This window comes from Scardinius erythrophthalmus (assembly GCF_964197995.2).
Source record: "Scardinius erythrophthalmus genome assembly, chromosome: 16".
Taxonomy (NCBI): Eukaryota; Metazoa; Chordata; class Actinopteri; order Cypriniformes; family Leuciscidae; genus Scardinius; species Scardinius erythrophthalmus.
In genome coordinates, this window is record NC_138236.1 from 3,910,873 (window position 1) to 3,931,417 (window position 20,545).

The following is a 20,545-nucleotide window of genomic DNA, read 5'->3' on the forward strand; positions in this document are numbered from 1 at the left end:
CAGCACACTTCAGTTCTGCAGAGTCCGCAGATTCCTTCAGATGATCATATTATGGGCTGTATATCATCTGTAAACAGCCAGATTGAAGATCGATGATGAGATCATGTGACCCTTAGAGCCTTAGAGGCTGCACACTTGTTCAAAAACAGCTACGCATACTACTAGTGACAATGCTTCTGTGTCATATTTTTTATAATTCTGTATTTATTTTGCATTTAGGCCTAAATGTATGATTTTTGTATTTGAATTGCATATAAAATTTTCATCCATGTGGATGATTTTATGATAAACTAATAACTTAATCTGATGCATATTTGTCAGTCATCAATTAATACATTTTTCTGTAATAGTTTTCTGTAATTTGTTTTAATTTGAATGTGTTTTAAAAACACAATAACCAAGTTTATATATTTGTCACCAATAAATCCCATTGGTTTCAATCTCATAATTTGTATCTTGAATGTTGCTTGTTACACAGTTAGCCATATTTAACCATATTCATTCTTTTCAACCGAATCCATTTAATTGTTTTCACAATGCTGATTGTAAGCAATTAGAATAAATGCATTTTGAAAATACGACTATTTAAATAAAATGGATGCAAATAGTTAGCAAACTATATGCCATGATTTATTAGGGCCCAAGCCCTGAAAGGGCGAAGGCCCTATTGTTTTCGTAAGGATTATTTTTTTTTTTTTTCTTCATTATTTTTTTTTTTGCCTTTTTGCCACTTTTGGGGCCCTTAACATGCTCAAAAACTCTTGAAATTTTGCACACACGTCAGAACCTGCGGCCATCAGGGCCGGGCTGAAGCTGGTACCGGGGCGTGGCAGGGGGGCTCGACAGCGCCCCCTGGAATGGGGTCCGAAAACTTGGTCCATAAATCAAACACGCTTGCATGTAATAATATGAAACTCAGTACACATATAGATCTCATCGGGCCGAACAACTTTCGTGCTCTAAGTTTTACAAAAGCCCAACAGGAAGTTGGTTATTATACGTTGTTTGGAAAACGCATACAATGGAATGTGAAATACTCCTCCTAGGGATTTCATCCGATCGCCACCAAACTCGGTGAGAATAAAGTCAAGACATTGAGGATCAATTCTTGCGAACAGATTTTTGATATCTCGAACGGTTTGGCCGTGGCGAGGAAACGAATTTATGGCGAATAATGGGACACAGGAAGTGTGTTATAACTTCTGCATACATTGACTGATCTTGATGAAACTTCAGCAGTGTATTCGTTGTAAGAGGCCGATCACATGGATGTGACTATTGTGAGTCAAAGTTATAGCGCCACCAACTGGCAGCAGGAAGTGTGTCACTTTCAAAATGCTTTGAAGTCACCCTCTTACTTTTACCCGATTTGCTTCAAATTTTATGTGTATAATGTAAACACACGGCAGATGTAGACCTGTGAAAGGATTATTGATATCTTAGATACTGTTGCCGTGGCAACGCATCAAATTTTAATATTCTTTTCGGATGCGTTTGAGACTCTTAGCATGCTTGAAATTGGATGAAACTCGACAGACACATAACACTTATTAGCCAGTAGACATGTGAAAAGATTCAGAAACGGGCGTGGCAGGGGGGCTCAACAGCGCCCTCTTGAACAGGGTCTGAAAACTTGGTCCATATATCAAACACGCTTGCATGAATTAATATGAAACTCGGTACACATATAGATTTCATCGGGCCGAACAACTTTCCCTCTGTCAAGTTTCACACCAGCCCAACAGGAAGTCGGCTATTATGGGTTGTTTGGAAAACGCTTGCTGTGGAATGTGATGTACTCCTCCTAGAGAATTCATTCAATCACCTCCAAACTCAGTCAGCATGAAGTCAAGACATTGAGAATGCTAAATTGCGGACGGATTTTTGATATCTCGAACGGTTTGGCCATGGCGAGGAAACAAATTTATGGCGAGAAAAGAGAGGAGACGAAGTGTTATAACTTCTGCATACATTAACTGATCTTGATGAAACTTTAGCAGTATGTTCGTGGTAAGAGGCCGATCAGATGGATGTAACTATTGTGAGTCAAAGTTATAGCGCCACCAACTGGCAGCAGGAAGTGTGTCACTTTCAACATGCGTTTGACAAAAGTGGGTGGGTTAGTTTTACCAACAGTTACAAAAATCAGTATATATATTGGTCTCACCGAGCCGGACAACTTTCTAATTTACAGTTATTAGCTCCGAGCAAAAGGAAGTCAGATATTTTGGTTTGAATGTGGATTTTTTGGATATTTCAGACTCTGAGTTTTTGAGCTACTCTTCCTAACGGTTTTATTTTATTCACACCAAACTTTTTCAAAATGATAAAGATACATTAAAGATGCTAAATTGTGAACGGATATTAAACATCTCAAACGGTTTTGCTATAGTGAGGGACTAAAGTAAAGTAACACTTAAAGCCTCATCTTCTAAAAATGTAATTAAACACCATTTATTTCTATATAAAAGTATAAAAATGTCACAACTAAACCCATTTTATTCTTTTTTTTTTTCAATTTAATAAATATTTATAAGTTTAAAAATAGTAATTGTACTATTTAGTCCCATAAAAGTCAAGTCATACATAGGGCTATACTGCCCTCTTGTGTTCAAAATCAGGTAGGCCTATTGTATCTACATAAAAATATACTAGGTATGTGACGGTGAGAATATTTTACCACCGGTTAATCGACGTGTGACACCGCTGGAGGCTTTTGAATCGCCAACTTAAAAACGAAAGTAAAATATGTTCGTCCACACTGACATTGATAGTGGTTGAGCGAGCGTTTCAAATGAATTCCTATGGAAGTAGGAATTAACTGAAAAACGTTCACTCTGTTCTGCTCGTTCCTCGCCGTGGATGCGCACCGTTATGAATGCCCGTGCAGCCATGAGCATTTTAGTTTAATTTTAAAATTAGCGCCTTTCGGGGGTTGATTGCTTGAAATTATTTTACAAAAGCACAATGTTGTGTTTTATTGCAACTGTACACAAATATAAGTTAACACTTTGCAGTTTGAATGTCGTCCTGTATAATGACGGAGTATGTTTTTATGTGTCCACTGTTCAATCGCGCCCACACCACACACACACACCCACCCACACACACACGGTTTACTATCTTTGTGGGGACTCTCCATAGATTTAATGATTTTTATACTGTACAAACTGTATATTTTATCTCCTTACACTAACCCTACCCCTAAACCTACCCATCACTGAAAACTTTCTGCATTTTTACATTTCCAAAAAAAACTCATTCTGTATGATTTATAAGCTTGTTTACCCATGGGGACCTCTATTTAGGTCCCCACTGTGACACGAGTCCCCATGAGTCTGTGTGCATTCAGGTTGAAGTCCCCACCGGGATAGAAAAACATGAACACACATACACACACACACACACACACACACACACACATACACACACACACACACACACACACACACACACACACACACACACACACACACACACACAAACACACATTCCAGCATTGCAATCTTGACATCGCAGCCTGTTCATTATAGCCTTAATAAAATATAATAATAAAATAGTTAACCTAACATATAAAAATTACACTGCTCTAAATAGTCAGTAGTACAATTCGTACATTCACAGTAAGCACCGCTCCACTGTGATGTTTCAAGCACATTTTTGCGCGTGTGAAGAGGATGATTTTTTCTGTCGATATTGGAACACGAGTGAAGAACAAAGCCTATAATAAAGAATAGTTTAGCATCCAAATACATCGCAAATGCTGAAACATTTTGATTCTAATGAGAGGGTTACGTAAGCCCAACAGTGCTTACTTTCGTTTTAATTTTTACATTAAATTTAAAAGATTTGTTGTGGGATATTTTGAGTGTATCATAAAATCAGAATAAGCTAATAAGGTTTCTGTCTTATATATATATATATATATATATATATATATATATATATATATATATATATATAAAATATATATATAAATATAGCTGCGAGCAGCGATGAAGGGCCAAAGCCGGTGGCACCGCCACCCCGGTGCCTTTATGTAACTAAAGGCACCAGGGTGGCGGTGCCACCGGCTTGGGCCCGTAATCGCTGCTCGCAGCTATATTTATATATATATTTTATATATATATATATATATATATATATATATATATATATATTTTTATTTTATTTTTTTAGTGCAGAAATCTGCTAAAAGTTATTAATTTATGTTAAAAGAATCCAAATGGATGGACATTTAAATGCTATTCGTATATGTAAATCTTAAATTTAGGCTTTGATATTAAAATGCAGAATGAATACTGAATTAGAAAAATGCAACAAATGTTTGTTTACGTCATATCTTTACAAACGGATGGAAATTTTATATGCAATTAAAATACATAAATCTTTACTTTATGCCTAATAATGTAATTTTGTATAAAATGCACAGATGAATTGAGCATGCTTTCAGTAAATTTGGTCGACTTTGATTTTGTGTTCACTTTAAACATGTTGCATGTCACTGTGGGCACTTTCAGTATCGTCATCCAATATAATAACACGTTTCTCGTCATCCTGCATATAAAGCTTGATGCGTTTCCAGGTGAAGACCTTCTGAGCGCTGAGACACCGGTGTGCTTGATGTCTATCACACATAATCCACCTGTGAGATCATCGATCTGTTCTCCTGCCTCAGCCGAGCGATTGCCTCGTCAGGGCTAACTAATCATATTGGAGATGTTGCCATAACAGAAGCAGCTGTGTTAGCGAATCAGCTCGCTCCTGGCATGACCAATTAGAAGAAGTCTTTGAAAGCAGCACGTCTGGCCAGGCTGTGCTTTTGACTGCATGATTACACACACTGTCCCTCCACGGCCTGTCCCTGTTATCATCATTAGCCGAGCAGTGTGTGTGTGTGTGTGTGTTGAAGCAGAAGTCAAACGCTTCTTACTTCTGATGCTCATTAAGAATAAAACTTCAATTTAAGTCTGGTTAGTAATTTTGAGCTGTTTAATCACACCACTAATGCACGTAAATGTCACAATTATCACTTAAAGGGCCCTATTTTAACGATCTGAAACGCAAGTATCAAACGCGAAACGCAAGTAACTTTGTGGGTGGATCTCGCAAATCTAAAATGGGTTGGTCTGAAGTAGCTACATCACTCATAGGTGTGGTTTGGGCGTAACGTGCAATAAACCAATCAGAGCGTCATCTCACATTCCCTTTAAGAGCAGGCGCGCTTGTTCCATGGCGGATTGCTATTATAACGGCGGATTTGCCAGGCGCACACCCGGAGCGGCTCACAGCCGAGGAGACCGACTTTCTCGTCAGGGCCGTAAAAGACAGAGAAGTGACATTGTATGGGGATGGAGAAATTAGCTTCGGTTAAACAGGCGTATAATAATTTGGGTAAATGTGTAAGCTAGAGTTTTTCACATCTTCATGGACACCACAATGATTTCCCTCGTGTGGTAATATTTTCCTTGTAATTATGTATGGTTTGCAAAAATGGGAACTGCTGCGTCTGTGTAGATGAGAGCAGCAAAGTGTATGTGCGTTGTGCACACGCTACATTATGGCCAAGCATGCGCCCTTAAAATAGCATCTGAATAACGCGCCGCTGACTTTAGACGAGGTTTTTCCTGGTCTGTGGCGGAATTGTTTTCTGAAACTGCAAAATAGCACCAGGGAACGTTTGCGCCGGAACACTCCGCCTCTTTTCACTGAACCGTCCCCCGGGAGCGCAAGTTCATTCCCTAATTTACCGACGTGCGTCTGTGGAGGGAAAAGTCTGCTGTGCGTCGGGTGCAAAATAGGAATGATACATGCGTCAGTGAACAAAGTCAATTGCGCTGAGTGCAAGATAGGGCCCTTTATGTTAGTGGTGCTGTATATGATATGATAAGTAAGATGTTCCTCACAGACCAAGAAGGGAGTGTTTGGGAAACACGCAACCACACTTCTCTTAGTATTTCTGCAGTATATACTGTAGTATGTATTCCTTGCACAGTATGCCTGCTGTACAGTATGTGAATATTTCATTAGCATGGAATATGAATTGTGCTATAAAATGTGCGATATACAACAAGGGCATATCCAGCAGTTATTGTAGTATTATTTGTAAATTGTATTTGAATTAACTTGAGAACTTTTTTTTTTTTTTTTTTAGTTTGTTTTAGTAATTTTTTATGCACTTTTTCAGCTTTATTTAAATGACCAAAAAAATATTTTAAATAATTTTAGTTTTTAAACAATCACAACACTGGTTTCAGTACCATCTGTAGTGATTTTTAACACTTTTTACTTATTATTTGATCAGAATGCCAAATCTTAAGGCATTTTTTATATTAAAAAATGCTAATCAAATATTTGTACATCTGAGATGATAATGGGATGCCGTTTCACATGGATGCTGGCACTGCAATGCTACAGTATGCCATGCCAGTGTTTGTTCTGCAGGCGTATAATTCATTTAACATGTTTTTCACTCCTTTCTCTGGAAACATTTGCTAAAGAAGTTTGTTCAATAATGCAATATAGAAACTTAGTCACTTTTTTATCTTAAAAGTAAGCATTTATTATTAACTGTTTACTTTATCTGCTTGAGTATTGACATGTTAGTGTGACGTCAGACACATTTATTTCTGGATTTCCGCACAAGTTACGTTAAGTGGTATTGTGTCGCACTTATTGGAAATGTTACTTTTCCGAGATGAATTGAAGGCAGCATTAGATCAGAAGTGTGTGTATATAAGAACCACTATGTCTCACACACACTTGCACATTGTCAAGACCTCAGATGCGATGAATCAATGGCATTGCTAAGCAGCGGTTCTCAGTCTGTCTGCTTTCCCCCATAATGGGCTGCATTTATTTTGACTATGGCTGTAATGTCCCTTGATCTATCAGTTTTTGTCCCCGTAGTGCAGCAGGGATGAGGTCGGGCACACACACACACATCATTAGGCTCATTGGTGAGGTCCACGCGCTCTGGACCAGAGCGTTTCATTACCAAAACACCAAAGAGAGCAGCAATCACAGGCCGAGCTTCTGCGCCTCCGAGTCTCTGTCTTCGTGACGCATCCCTCAATCAAACGATAGGGAGAAGAAAGGCGCTGTTCAAAGCACAGGCGTACGGGTTTGGTAATGTGTTTCCCTCGGCTGCGGTAATGATCAGATGATAAAACCTGATGCTCTTTGCCCCCACCGGAGATGAAGAGTGAAGAGCGTTTGTGCGGTTGTGAGTCCTGTCATTCTCTGTGGGAGTGAAAGGGCCGGCGAGTCCTGTGTTAGTTTGGCCTGATGCTTGTCACGGCTCATGTTGATCCGAACAGGAGGGTCATCAACACTCAACAGGCGTCCTGCTAATTTACATATAATTTACAAATTTACATGAGTGAATAAGGCATTTTTGCGCAACTGCTTCATGATTCAGCCCGAATTGTTCTTTCAGTGGCAGAGCATGTCACAAATGAATGCACTTAAAGGGATAGTTCACCTAAAAATGAAAGTTTTGTCATCATTTACTCAAGTTGTTCCAAACCTTTTCTTTCATCTGTTGAACACAAAAGAAGATATTTTGAAGAATGACAGTAACCAGACAGTTGACAGCACCCATTGACTTTCATAGTATTTTTTTTCCCCTTCTATGGAAGTCAATGGCTACCGTCAACCGTTTAGTCACCAAGATATCCTCTTTTTTGTTCAAAAGATTTAGGTGCTAAATCTGGCATGATAATCTTAAGAACATCTTGTAGTGTGTGATGCATCACCAATATCAAATCTTGCTGTGTGTGCAGGTTTTGAGATTTGAAGGAAGAAAATCTGTGGAGATTCTCATTATGTTCTTGATGCAACCAGATTTCACAATCGGATAAGATTTAAAAACTCCTGCTGTCTGAGCCGGGCTTAGGCCAGAATGTGTGCGGTGACGTCGCCACTCAGGATTGGCCACTTCTTGTCTGTTGCATGGCTACCGGTTTCTCTGTAGCTGGCCAAGCCAAGTTAATAATAACATTAAAATAAATATCTTGATCATCCTCCATGACGTGGTCGCTATTACATCTCATATCGTCTGTAATCTCTTGCATTTCTATGGCAACAACTGATGCATTTGTATTACATTCCAAAGAGCTCCTTTATCAGTTCCAACAGTGGAAAATAAAACCATATCCGTACCGGCGGTCCGGTTAGCAACGAGTTTGGCCTGACGGTGGAAAAGCAGCTATTATTTGATCTGATTGCTAAAAGGGAGACATTTACAAACAAAACTGAATTAAACATGGAAAGTAACTTTATTTTTTAGATGCTACTTGCATGCAACTTTATTGATGTGATGAGGTCGAAAAATGTTTTATAGTTGAATAATGAATATTCAATGAATGCATACTGTTCTGTGATATAGAGTGTATTCTGCACAGTGCGCAGTAAATAGTAGTGGAAGTACTCCATTGTGAATGAGTGTTTGTGAATCAGTGTCAGTGTTGGTTTGAGGGCCCGTGTGTCGCGTCTCCCGGGGTGGAGCCGAGGTAATGAGTGAGATTGCGCTGGCTGTGATGGATTGATCTGCTCCTCGCCTCATCTGAGTCTATCAATCAGTAGTGCTTTGCCTCTGTTTTCAATAGGACTTTGCCACGCTTCAGCGCCGGCAGCCTCCGGGACCTGGAACTCGCTGAATTAAACATCATTTTCTTTCTCCTCCACCCTCTAACGTAATTTGTCATCAAATCACAAATATTGCTCTCGGAGCAAAGCACGAGGCATTGCGTTTTTCATCTGTATGTTGCGAGCATTGATGGCACACATGAGTGTGTTTAATCTGTTTAGTAGATGTATGAAATGGTCTTAAAGGGATAGTTCACTTTAAAAGGAAAATTCTGTCATCATATACTCACCCTCATGTTGTTTCAAACCTGTATGAATTTCTTTCTTCTGCTGAACAGAAAGGAAGATATTTAGAAGAATGTCAGTAACCAGACAGTTTCTGGGTCCCATTGACTTCCATAGTAGGAAAAAAATATACTATGGAAGTCAATGGGACCCAGAAACTGTCTGGTTACTGACATTATTCTAAATGTCTTCCTTTGTGTTCAGCAGAAGAAAGCAATTCATACAGGTTTGAAACAACATGACAGTATATGATCACAGAATTTTCATTTTAAAGTGAACTATTCCTTTAAAGATATTTTGTGTGTTTAATGTGTTTTTGGTAACGAATGGCTTTCATTTAGGCCTAAGAGTGTTTGTATATAAATTAAATGGGATATATCATATATATAAAATCTAATATATATAAATGTATTAATTTGTTGTACTAGGCAATACAAACGAGATTATTATTATTGTTTACATTATCTGTATATAATGTTTACTGTACCGCCAGACTAGAAATGCAGACTTAGACCAGTGTTATTTTAGATTTATTTATATACAGTATAAAAAAAATTATCTATAAAATAAATAAATACAAAAAAAAATGTATTTGCGTATTTTATTTTGATTTAAATTTTAATAAATGTGTGCATTTGTCATTTTTATTAGAATTGGGTTTTTTTTGTCTATTTAAAAAAAAAAACATTTTCTAATTTTTCAAACTTTAAAAATTTCCATGTAATATTTTATTTCAGCTTTATTTCAAAAAACAAAAATATTTTTAGCTTTAGTTAACAGTAGGGGAACGTTTTTCCTGGGACAGTCCGGTATTTCCACTATTTCCAAAAAAAATCATGTTTTGTCCCATAATTCATTTTTCTTAAAAATTATTTTATTGCTGAGCAATAGAGTGAGTCTTCTGTCGTGCGAGAATAGCCTAATCAAAGGTAGCCAATCCCGTCATAGAAGAACAAAATTACCATCCAATCACAATTCTCTTTCGATAGCGAAGGCGGGACCTGACGTCAGTATCAGTCGTGATAGAGCTCGGAGGAGATCAAGTCCGATGCGAATTGCGAAGATGTCAAAAAGATGAGATATATATATATATATATATATATATATATATATATATATATATACACATGTAGATACTTTTATGTGTGCGGTGGGGTGTGACGGAAGGGCTAGGAAGGACTTTGTCAGACCAAACCTGTCTGATGTCTCACACTGTGATGGAGATGTCGAGATAGAACAGCTGATAGGTTGTGACAGTCAGTGGTCCTGCTATCTTTCTCATTCTATCACTCGCCGTCTTTGGCTCAGATTAAACCCCGACCGGGTCTGAGAGTGACAAATGCGAGCGAGCGTCTCTAGAGGAGGCTGATAGCAGTCGGCCATATGCCACATTGTTCCTAATAAGAGGAGCAGGAAATGGGACACGCCTGGGATCCGCAATCACTCAGGGATCTGTGAGCGCTGTTTTGCCCCGTGACGTCCTCTGCCGGTGACCTCATTAGCTGGCCCGTATCGGGATTAAGCTGGGGTCAAAGATAGAGCCGACCCGCGCTCTCCGATGGGCGTGAAGCTTGATTAGAAGGGAATGATGAGCGAAGGGAAATAAAGAAAGATGAACGACTCCCAGGACGTCTGACGTGATTAGAGCTGATAAAATCATCAGATCATTTACAGGCGAGAGATGGTCAGACAGAGACCGGGCCCTGATGTGCCGAGACCGTCCGGAACAAATGAACAGATCACAACTTCTAACTTACTTAATCTACATCTAAAGCAAGTGGCACATCATGAAAAAACTCTGTCCCATATTACTCAAGTAAAAGATTAAAGCTATAGTTTTACAACATGGAAATATTAATCTATCTATCTCTCTCTCTCTCTCTCTCTCTCTCTCTCTCTCTCTCTCTCTCTCTCTCTCTCTCTCTCTCTCTCTCTCTCTCTCTCTCTATATATATATATATATATATATATATATATATATATATATATATATATATATATATATATATATATATACACTCACCTAAAGGATTATTAGGAACACCATACTAATACTGTGTTTGACCCCCTTTCGTCTTCAGAACTTCAGAAGCATTCTTTAGAAATGTTGGCCCATATTGATAGGATAGCATCTTGCAGTTGACGGAGATTCGTGGGATGCACATCCAGGGCACGAAGCTCCCGTTCCACCACATCCCAAAGATGCTCTATTGGGTTGAGATCTGGTGACTGTGGGGGCCATTTTAGTACAGTGAACTCATTGTCATGTTCAAGAAACCAATTTGAAATGATTCATATGGAGCGAAATATGTGCCATAATTTAACAAACAAATCCAGCATTTTGCAAACAAACTCAATCTACTTCGCAAAGGAAAACTCGACTCGCAAACAAACTCGATCCGCTTTGCAAAGGAAATCTCGACTCGCAAACAAAAAGAAACCAATGTGCAAGCACAAAGGTCACATATGCGTGCAGGCAGATTTTCTCACAAATGCGTGCAGGCAGATTTTCTCACAAATGCGTGCAGGCAGATTTTCTCACAAATGCGTGCAGGCAGATTTTCTCACAAATGCGCCCAGGCAGATTTTCTCACAAATGCGCCCAGGCAGATTTTCTCACAAATGCAGTTGAGCAACTTCCTCTTCTAAAACAGTAGATGGCGCTAAACTATAGGCTAATTTAGTGCTAGTCTCCCAGGAGAAGCACTGATTTGAAACTTGCCTTTGCCTACAGCTGAGGAAAATGACCGGTGAACGGGTGTGTTTCTGTCTTATTTGATCTATAATTAACCTTTTTGAGGTTTTCTCTTGCCAAACGTTTATTGCATATCTAATCCACATTAGCTTAGTAGCACTTCACTCTCTAGGATCGGGGAATCTATAAGCTGAAAGCTCTGCCATCTTGTTGCTTTTTGTCATTTTTTTCTGCATCGGACTCATGCGAAATTACTAAATTAGTGATTATGTCTACACTTGAATGAATCTATTTCTTTCGCTCTCCATAAATTAATGAGAACATTTAATTTAATTGAAAGGAGGCTCCCACTTATTTATTTATTTAGCCTAGTTGGAATTCAGTCAGCTTAACAATTAATGTAATAAAATAATGCAAAAAAAAAAAATATATATATATATATATATACAATTGTTTCTTATCTTGCCTGTGACGTAGCCTATGCAGTGCCCAAATTATTATTTTGGACACACAAATGAAACCCGCCGCTCAATTAAATGAAATGTTCTCATTCATTTATGGAGAACGAAAGAAATAGATTCGTTCAAGTGCAGACATAATCACTAATTTATGGTGCTAATGTGGATTTCTGTCTAGATATGCAATAAACGTTTGGCAAGAGAAAACCTCAAAAAGGTTAATTATAGATCAAATAAGACAGAAACACACCCGTTCACCGGTCATTTTCCTCAGCTGTAGGCAAAGGCAAGTTTCAAATCAGTGCTTCTCCTGGGAGACTAGCGCTAAATTAGCCTATAGTTTAGCGCCATCTACTGTTTTAGAGGAGGAAGTTGCTCAACTGCATTTGTGAGAAAATCTGCCTGGACGCATTTGTGAGAAAATCTGCCTGCACGCATTTGTGAGAAAATCTGCCTGCACGCATTTGTGAGAAAATCTGCCTGCACGCATTTGTGACCTTTGTGCTTGCACATTGCTTTCTGTTTGTTTGCGAGTCGAGATTTCCTTTGCAAAGCGGATCGAGTTTGTTTGCGAGTCGAGTTTTCCTTTGCGAAGTAGATTGAGTTTGTTTGCGAGTCGAGTTTTCCTTTGCAAAGTAGATTGAGTTTGTTTGCAAAATGCTGGATTTGTTTGTTAAATTATGGCACATATTTCGCTCCATAGATTCAAGCTTTGTGACATGGTGCATTATCCTGCTGGAAGTAGCCATCAGAGGATGGGTACATGGTGGTCATAAAGGGATGGACATGGTCAGAAACAATGCTCAGGTAGGCCGTGGCATTTAAACGATGCCCAATTGGCACTAAGGGGCCTAAAGTGTGCCAAGAAAACATTCCCCACACCATTACACCACCACCACCACCAGCCTGCACAGTGGTAACAAGGCATGATGGATCCATGTTCTCATTCTGTTTACGCCAAATTCTGACTCTACCATCTGAATGTCTCAACAGAAATCGAGACTCATCAGATCAGGCAACATTTTTCCAGTCTTCAACTGTCCAATTTTGGTGAGCTCGTGCAAATTGTAGCCTCTTTTTCCTATTTGTAGTGGAGATGAGTGGTACCCGGTGGGGTCTTCTGCTGTTGTAGCCCATCCGCCTCAAGGTTGTGCGTGTTGTGGCTTCACAAATGCTTTGCTGCATACCTCGGTTGTAATGAGTGGTTATTTCAGTCAAAGTTGCTCTTCTATCAGCTTGAATCAGTCGGCCCATTCTCCTCTGACCTCTAGCATCAACAAGGCATTTTCGCCCACAGGACTGCCGCATACTGGATGTTTTTCCCTTTTCACACCATTCTTTGTAAACCCTAGAAATGGTTGTGCGTGAAAATCCCAGTAACTGAGCAGATTGTGAAATACTCAGACCGGCCCGTCTGGCACCAACAACCATGCCACGCTTAAATCAACTGTCTTTCCCATTCTGACATTCAGTTTGGAGTTCAGGAGATTGTCTTGACCAGGACCACACCCCTAAATGCATTGAAGCAAGTGCCATGTGAATGGTTGATTAGATAATTGCATTAATGAGAAATTGAACAGGTGTTCCTAATAATCCTTTAGGTGAGTGTATATATATATATATATATACATATATATATATATATATATATATATATATTGTACATATGCCTCTGTTCAAAAGTTTGTTTGGTTCAATGAGACTTTTATTTAAATAAGCTTGTACTTCATCCATTACATTAATCAAAAATGACAGTAAAGACATAGGCCTACTGTAACACATTTATATCTGTTCATCAGATATATCAAAAATATATATAATAATATATCAGGGGAAAAGCCTTATGTATATATAGCCTACAGTAGTGGCCAAAAGTGATGTATGCCCTAGGAAAAATCATCCAAAAATTATTCAACATTTGTTAAAGATTTTGTAAGCATATTGCGTAATTGTGCTTTGAGTCGATTGTTTCATTTGTGATAATAACGTAATGAAACATGCCTAATTGTGCATACAAACATAATTTTTGTCCTGGCTGTCATACAAATAAATTATGAACACATGCAAAAACAAGAGAGAACCAATGAAATATTAAAAACAGATTATGTTTATGCTTTTTCCTGTGAGCTTTTTGTTTTTCCATGCATTTTTTTTTTTTTTTGCATAGTGAAATAAAACCTGTAGCTTTAGTTTGTCCTTTTTTTTTTTCAAATAATTGTGTCAGATAAACACACTAAACAAGTTCAGTGTTTTGTTCGTCTTACATGTTTAAAATATTTAAAAATACAACTTTTTCCTCAGATGTTGATGTTTTAATATAAAGAAGGGTAATTAAAAACAAATATCCCCTCCAGACATCACTTTTGGCCACTACTGTACACACACGTACACACACACACACACACACACACACACACACACACACACACACACACACACACACACACACACACACACACACACACACACAACACACACACACACACATATATATATATATATATATATAACCCTTATCTAAAAAATGGCAAAAAATATATTTTATATACAATATACTGCATATATAAGGCCCTATACTTTTTAAAAAATATATTTCATTGTCATTTTTCCACACTACTGTACCTGTATTTTGTCTTAATTCAATTTTTAATTAAAAGATATTTATAAAATGTATTTTGCTCATAAATCTGCCCCAATTGTTGCTTGTTTATATTGAATATGTTGCACTAAATAAACATGTATGCACATATTTCTGTGCCGGATCCAGAATGAACACTTGCAGACTGCCAACTGCAAGTAAAATTGGCTTTGGTGAGCTTTGGGTTTAGTTACCAGATGGTGTGTAACTTTATTAAGAAGTAAAACATAACACATGGTTTGAATGGAACGGAAAGAACGATAATCCGACCCCCGCTGATGTGAGATCCTGACTCAAAGATATTCTAAAGAAAACTTCTGACATCACACTTTTTTTTTTTACTCTGTAAATGACTAAACACGTCCCTGTTTTTTTTTTTTGTTTTTTTTACTTTAATTAATGTGAGTGGTTCTGTGGATTTGATGGGAATTTTCACACACCCCCATCTTCCGGCTCTGGTTTCTGGTTTGTGCAGTATCAGATCATAATACGATCATCCTGCGAGGTTCACATGTTCTCCGAGCTTATCACACAACGCTTCCTTCATTATCTGTGCTGGCAGAGATGCCTTTCATGTGCGTTCAGACTGACGTTACATCTAAACACACACTGGCAGCGGCTCCTTCACCAGCGTTTTCCTGCAGGGGACTGAAGACTTTCCAGTTATTTTCACTAGTAAGATCACACCATCTGTTATTTGTTAGAGCTCTTAGACCCATTGCAGTCGTTCCCACACTCACTCTGGTTGTGCTGGTGTTTTTGTGCAGGATGGCACCTTGTAATATGCAGCATTGCTCATAGTTGCATCACATTATCGCACTGGCACACGATGCCCAGGGCTCCGATTTGCGCTACGTCTCACTTGCACCCGAGTTTGTCGAAATCCTTCTCCTCCTGCAGTATTTCTAGGGAGGTCATGGGAAAGGCTGTGGCCTGTGGGTGTTGGTTTTTCATTTCTTTTTCACAGTTCTTAAGCTCCTAATTGAAATGCTCATTAAATGTGTATAGCAGCAGGGATTTCACATCAGAGGTTTGAGAGTTGACACACTGCGTGCATTGCGAGATTGAAATGCATCCTGCAAGGCTGTTTTCATTGCCTCATTCGTTCCAATTGGAGGGATGGAATATTTCATTGTTTGTCAACGTCACCTATCTACATATAATGTGCTTTTCATCTGCTCCGACGGAGCCGCTTGCCTCCCTGCACTCTCCTGAAGCAATAAAGACCTTGTTTTGTGCGCGACAGTTTGTATATTTTCTACATTAAAGGGGCTGAAGCCAGAGCAATCTCGTTTAAGGTCGAGTGAATTAAATGAAAGCCTCAGAATATTTTTCATTAAGGATGTGAAGAGAATTTAATAACTTCAAATTAAATGCAGCTAAAGCTGCGGTGTTGTGGGGATCTCCGTGTGAGAGAGCAGGGAATAAGGGACGTGAAGTTTTGCAGCAGCAGACTCTTGCACATTCGCCTTTAGTTTGCTTTTGCTACAATAAAAGATCAGTTTAACATTCTGCAGCATCATCTGACTCTGAATAAATAGACATGTAAATCCCAGAAGCGACGTGGTTTCGCCCAGATCCGGCCCACATCTGGTATATACGCATGGACTCCACATTTTAAAGTCGTCATTTAAAGTTGTGCGACATCTCAATAATTTCATGTGTTGTGTTTGCAGGTGGTCTTCGAGGGGCTTCTATCGTGGATTCTCTGGACACGCTGTACATCATGGGTCTGATGGAGGAGTATGAAGAAGCGAAGGAGTGGGTCCAGAACAGCCTGGACCTGAACTCGGTGAGCAAACAGTGTTGGGTGGGAATCACTAACATTCCTCTGTGGGTTAGCGGCTCTGGAAAAACTGTCAATTTTGAGCACTTGTGTAAAAGACTTTTATTGATCAGAAGCTGTGCTGGAATCAATTGTTTCTTTTAACCAACATCTAGTCCAGGGAACTGAGACCGTTTTTGTCCAAATCAAACATCCGTGAGTGCATGAAAGGCCTCCGTTGTGGTTTCGTGTTGACTGGGCTAGTTATTTCAAATTGTGCTAATTTCTCTCTGTATGCTGCGGATTGAAAGAAAGATGAGTGTCATCCTCTGATAATAGACTAATCTACAGCGGCCTGAGGGCACAGAGGCGAGAGAGATTACTCTCTGATTGACAGTTCTGAGGGGAAAATATTGGTTGCTAGGGCGTTGCTAGGATACAAGATTGTTATGGTTGTTTCCTATGCCATTGCTTTGATGTTCTGAATGGTTCCTTGCAAGGGTGTTGCTAGGATACTAGATAGTTATGGGTAGTTGCTATGCTGTTGTTTTGATTTTCTGAATGGTTGCTAGGGTGTTCCTATGATACTAGGATGTGGTGGGTAGTTGCTAGGCTGTTGCTTATTTGTTATAAATGGTTGCTATGGGCGCTGTTAAAATACAAGGATATTGTGGGTAGATTCTATGCTGTTGATTTGTTTTCCTTTTGTTTTGAATTGTTGCTAGGGTGTTCCTAGCATACTATGATGTGGGTAGTTGCTAGGCTGTTGCTAAGTGGTTCCTTACTTGTTCTGAATGTGTATTTTAGGGCGTTGTTAAAAAACTAGAATGTTGTGGGTAGTTGTTTTGATGTTCTGAATGGTTGCTAGGGTGTTGCTAGAATATTAGGAAGTGGTCGGTAGTTGCTAGGCTGTTGTTGAGTGGTTACTTTGGTTGCTAGGGTGTTGCTAGGATACTAGGAGCTGTGGTAGTTGCTAGGTTGTCTAAGAGTGTTCTGCATGGTTGCTTAATGGTGCTTTCTTGCAAATGTCAAATAAGCCCACCCTTAAATTTGTTGAAATCAATTCATTAATATTTCTAAATGAAATGATTTTGCTCCAGATGGGTGGGTAAAATAAAGCTGATGTAGCTGTGTATCAAAAACATCACATTGTGTGCTTGCTGTCTAGAAAAGAGGGTCATCTAGTTTAGTTGGTTCTGGACACTTGCACTTTTCTACTTTGACGTCTAGAAGTTTGAATTTCATAACTCTTGATACTGAGATTCTTGACAGTGTAAAATGGCTTGTTAAAATCTGTCATTCTTCTGCTGTCATTGCTCAAGCAAAACGGTCGTATTGCATTCTGATGCACAGCGGCAAACTGCTCTGATTTATCCTGAAGGTTTTTTGGCACTTCATTAAAGGCACCAGTGGTATTTTGAATGTTGTGCTGGTGAGAAGCCCAGTGGTGCATATGAATGATGCATTCTGATTGGTCTTTCCAAGTGTGTATGAATTACTCATAAACATGTTCATACGCACAACACATACTGTAGAGTATTTCCAGAAATATTACAGTCATTCTACCGCAGCCTATAAAATGAAATCCATAAAATACATTTCATCTTTTTAACTTTAATTTTATGGACCACAGTGAAAAAAAAATTAATTGCATGTACATTTCTATAATTTACCCTAAAGTCTTCAGATAGGGGCTGAAGAAGCAGTTTTTACAGTCTAAAGAAATGTATCAATTGCAATTCACTAAATTCTTCTTTCTATTAGTTTAATTAAAATCCACAATCATGAACTGAAAGGGTGACAGTTCTCAATTTCTGAATTTTGCACAACCCCAGGACACATTTTAACAATTTATTTAAGTCCACTTAAAATAAATTATTTACAAGGACTTAAATACTATAGATGCAGTCAAATACATGTACAAAATCATGGCCCAGTGGCATACAGCGGATCTTCACAATATTAAGCATGTCACTCAGGTTATGGGTACAAGTAACAGATATATATATCTCACATATATCTCCTCCAGATATGGCGGCTGACTATAGCAGACAGAGCACAGTACTTTGCTACTCGTTTAGCCCAAGTTGTTGAAGCCCTCTTACAACCAGCCTGTGTGTGTGTGTGTCCTAAGTTGCCAAATATAAAGTAGTCGGCTCCCATAACCTATCTCTGAGATGGTGTTTAGGAGTCGTTGGTTTTTAATGACCTTAGTCATAAAGGCTTCCTCCATACCAGAGTCAAAGGTATGCAACCTCCAAAACGAACACCTCACTGATCTCATTAATCACAACAACATCTGGTGTATTAGCAAACAGATGTGGAAAGGTTTCAGAGTTTCTATTACAATACTGAAACATGGATGGTTTTACACAGGAATGTTTGAACATTTTTACTGAAGATGATAAATAACTTAAATGCCTTTCACTATTCTACTATTCTGTCGTGTTCCCTTGTAAGCATGGCAGCCATTCAAGATGTGTGGCAATGTTTCAGTGATCTGTTCTGTAGTGTGATGCAAACAATGAGGTTCCTGGGTTGTAGAAAACCAGATAGAAAGGTTGAGTCTGGTTGGAAGAACTTGTAGTCTGGCTTTAAATGTAAAAATAGCAATGTTCTCACTGAATGCAGTGTTCTTAAAGGGATGGTTCGGAGTAATTTCAACCTAGGGTCATGTGCACCATGACCTCGAGGAAAACACCCCACCCCCCACCCCCCCGAGAAGCCTTTTTTCCCCTTGGTCGAACATTATTAAAGTTAGAGCTTATTTAGAGGTATCAGCCGGATGGCTTAGTGCAGGCGCTAATGGATCCAAGGATGTATCTCGTAAATTACCCCACTAATAATGCCCAGAATGGTGCCAAACTTCTACAGTAGTACAAATAGGTTCTGTACTCATAAAACGAGGCATTGGAAAGTTTGTAAGTACATCAGGAGTTTATTTAAATAACACTTGCCTGATGGCTAATGCTACCGCTAGGGCTGGGTATCGATTCAGATTTTACAAATCGATTCGATTTCGATTCTCAAGCTCTCAATTCGATTCGATTTCGATTCTCGATTCGATTTTCGATTTCGATTCTCGATTCGATTCGATTTTCGATTTTGATTCTAAATTCGATTTCGATTCCACTCAATGAATAGCCTATATATTTAATACAAATCCTATATTTATAAAAAAAAAAAAGAAAAAAAGAAAGTAAAGTGAACATAAGTTTGGAAGTGGTTAATTAATAAAAAGAAATTAAGAGCTACCAACCTGTATATTAAACTCTATTTATTTTAGGTACACTTGGGTACATTAAAACAGAACCCAACTCTATATTTCAAATGCATACAATAAATAGACAGAATTTTGATGCAAGATGAAAAATTGATGCTGAAAATTGGACAAGTCAGACCAGTCGCATGCCTTGATCAAACAGGTTAAAAATCCTCATATAAACCCATAAAAAAAAACTTGCATATATTTTATCTGTCTAGGTAGGACATATAGGCCTACATAGATTGAATAAAGTTATCAAACAGTCTGCGATGCATTAATTCTAAAGTATATATAGACTAATCCTTATTAAAGTTACAAAAGTTATTTAGTCAAGAGCAGTGAGTGTTTTTATCTGTTCCCTTTGTTCTTTGATTAACTTTAACGACAGAGATAATTAGTGGCTACTGTGTACTGTCCCTTTAAGAGACCAACCGCTGCTAACAGAGACGCGGATCTCACACGCGCCTCATCATTCACGTTCATCATAAGACTGCTCTTATGTTATGAAGATACTCGACAAAAAAACATTTTGGCATAATTGTGTGTGTTATTGTTCGTTCTAGCACGAAAGAGAACTGTATATTCTGGGCTGTCTTGTGCGCACGCACGATATCAGCGCGAGTCTTTCTGTGTGTCACAGGACATTCACGTCATTGCGTAGGCTTGACATCGCGATTGCGATATGATTAATTGTGCAGCACTAGTTGAGGTTATTTTATGATTAAGATAAAACAAACATAAAATCTCACAGCATTAGCTATAAAATGGAGTTTGCAAGCCTATGAACAGTGGAGGAAAACTAATACTGGCTTTTGGGTAATAGATAAATAAATATGGAAAAAAATCGATT

The 20,545-nt window shown here is 38.5% G+C and overlaps 1 protein-coding gene across 1 annotated transcript in view; it reads left to right on the plus strand.

The window, feature by feature from the left end:
- The window catches only part of LOC308704664 (mannosyl-oligosaccharide 1,2-alpha-mannosidase IA), a 215,495-nt gene that overhangs the window by 119,308 nt on the left and 75,642 nt on the right, over nt 1-20,545 (plus strand). Inside the window, exon 3 of the mRNA XM_081389126.1 lies at nt 16,342-16,457. Within this exon, the coding sequence (XP_081245252.1) occupies nt 16,342-16,457 (116 nt within the window). The remainder of the gene's footprint in view (nt 1-16,341; nt 16,458-20,545) is intronic.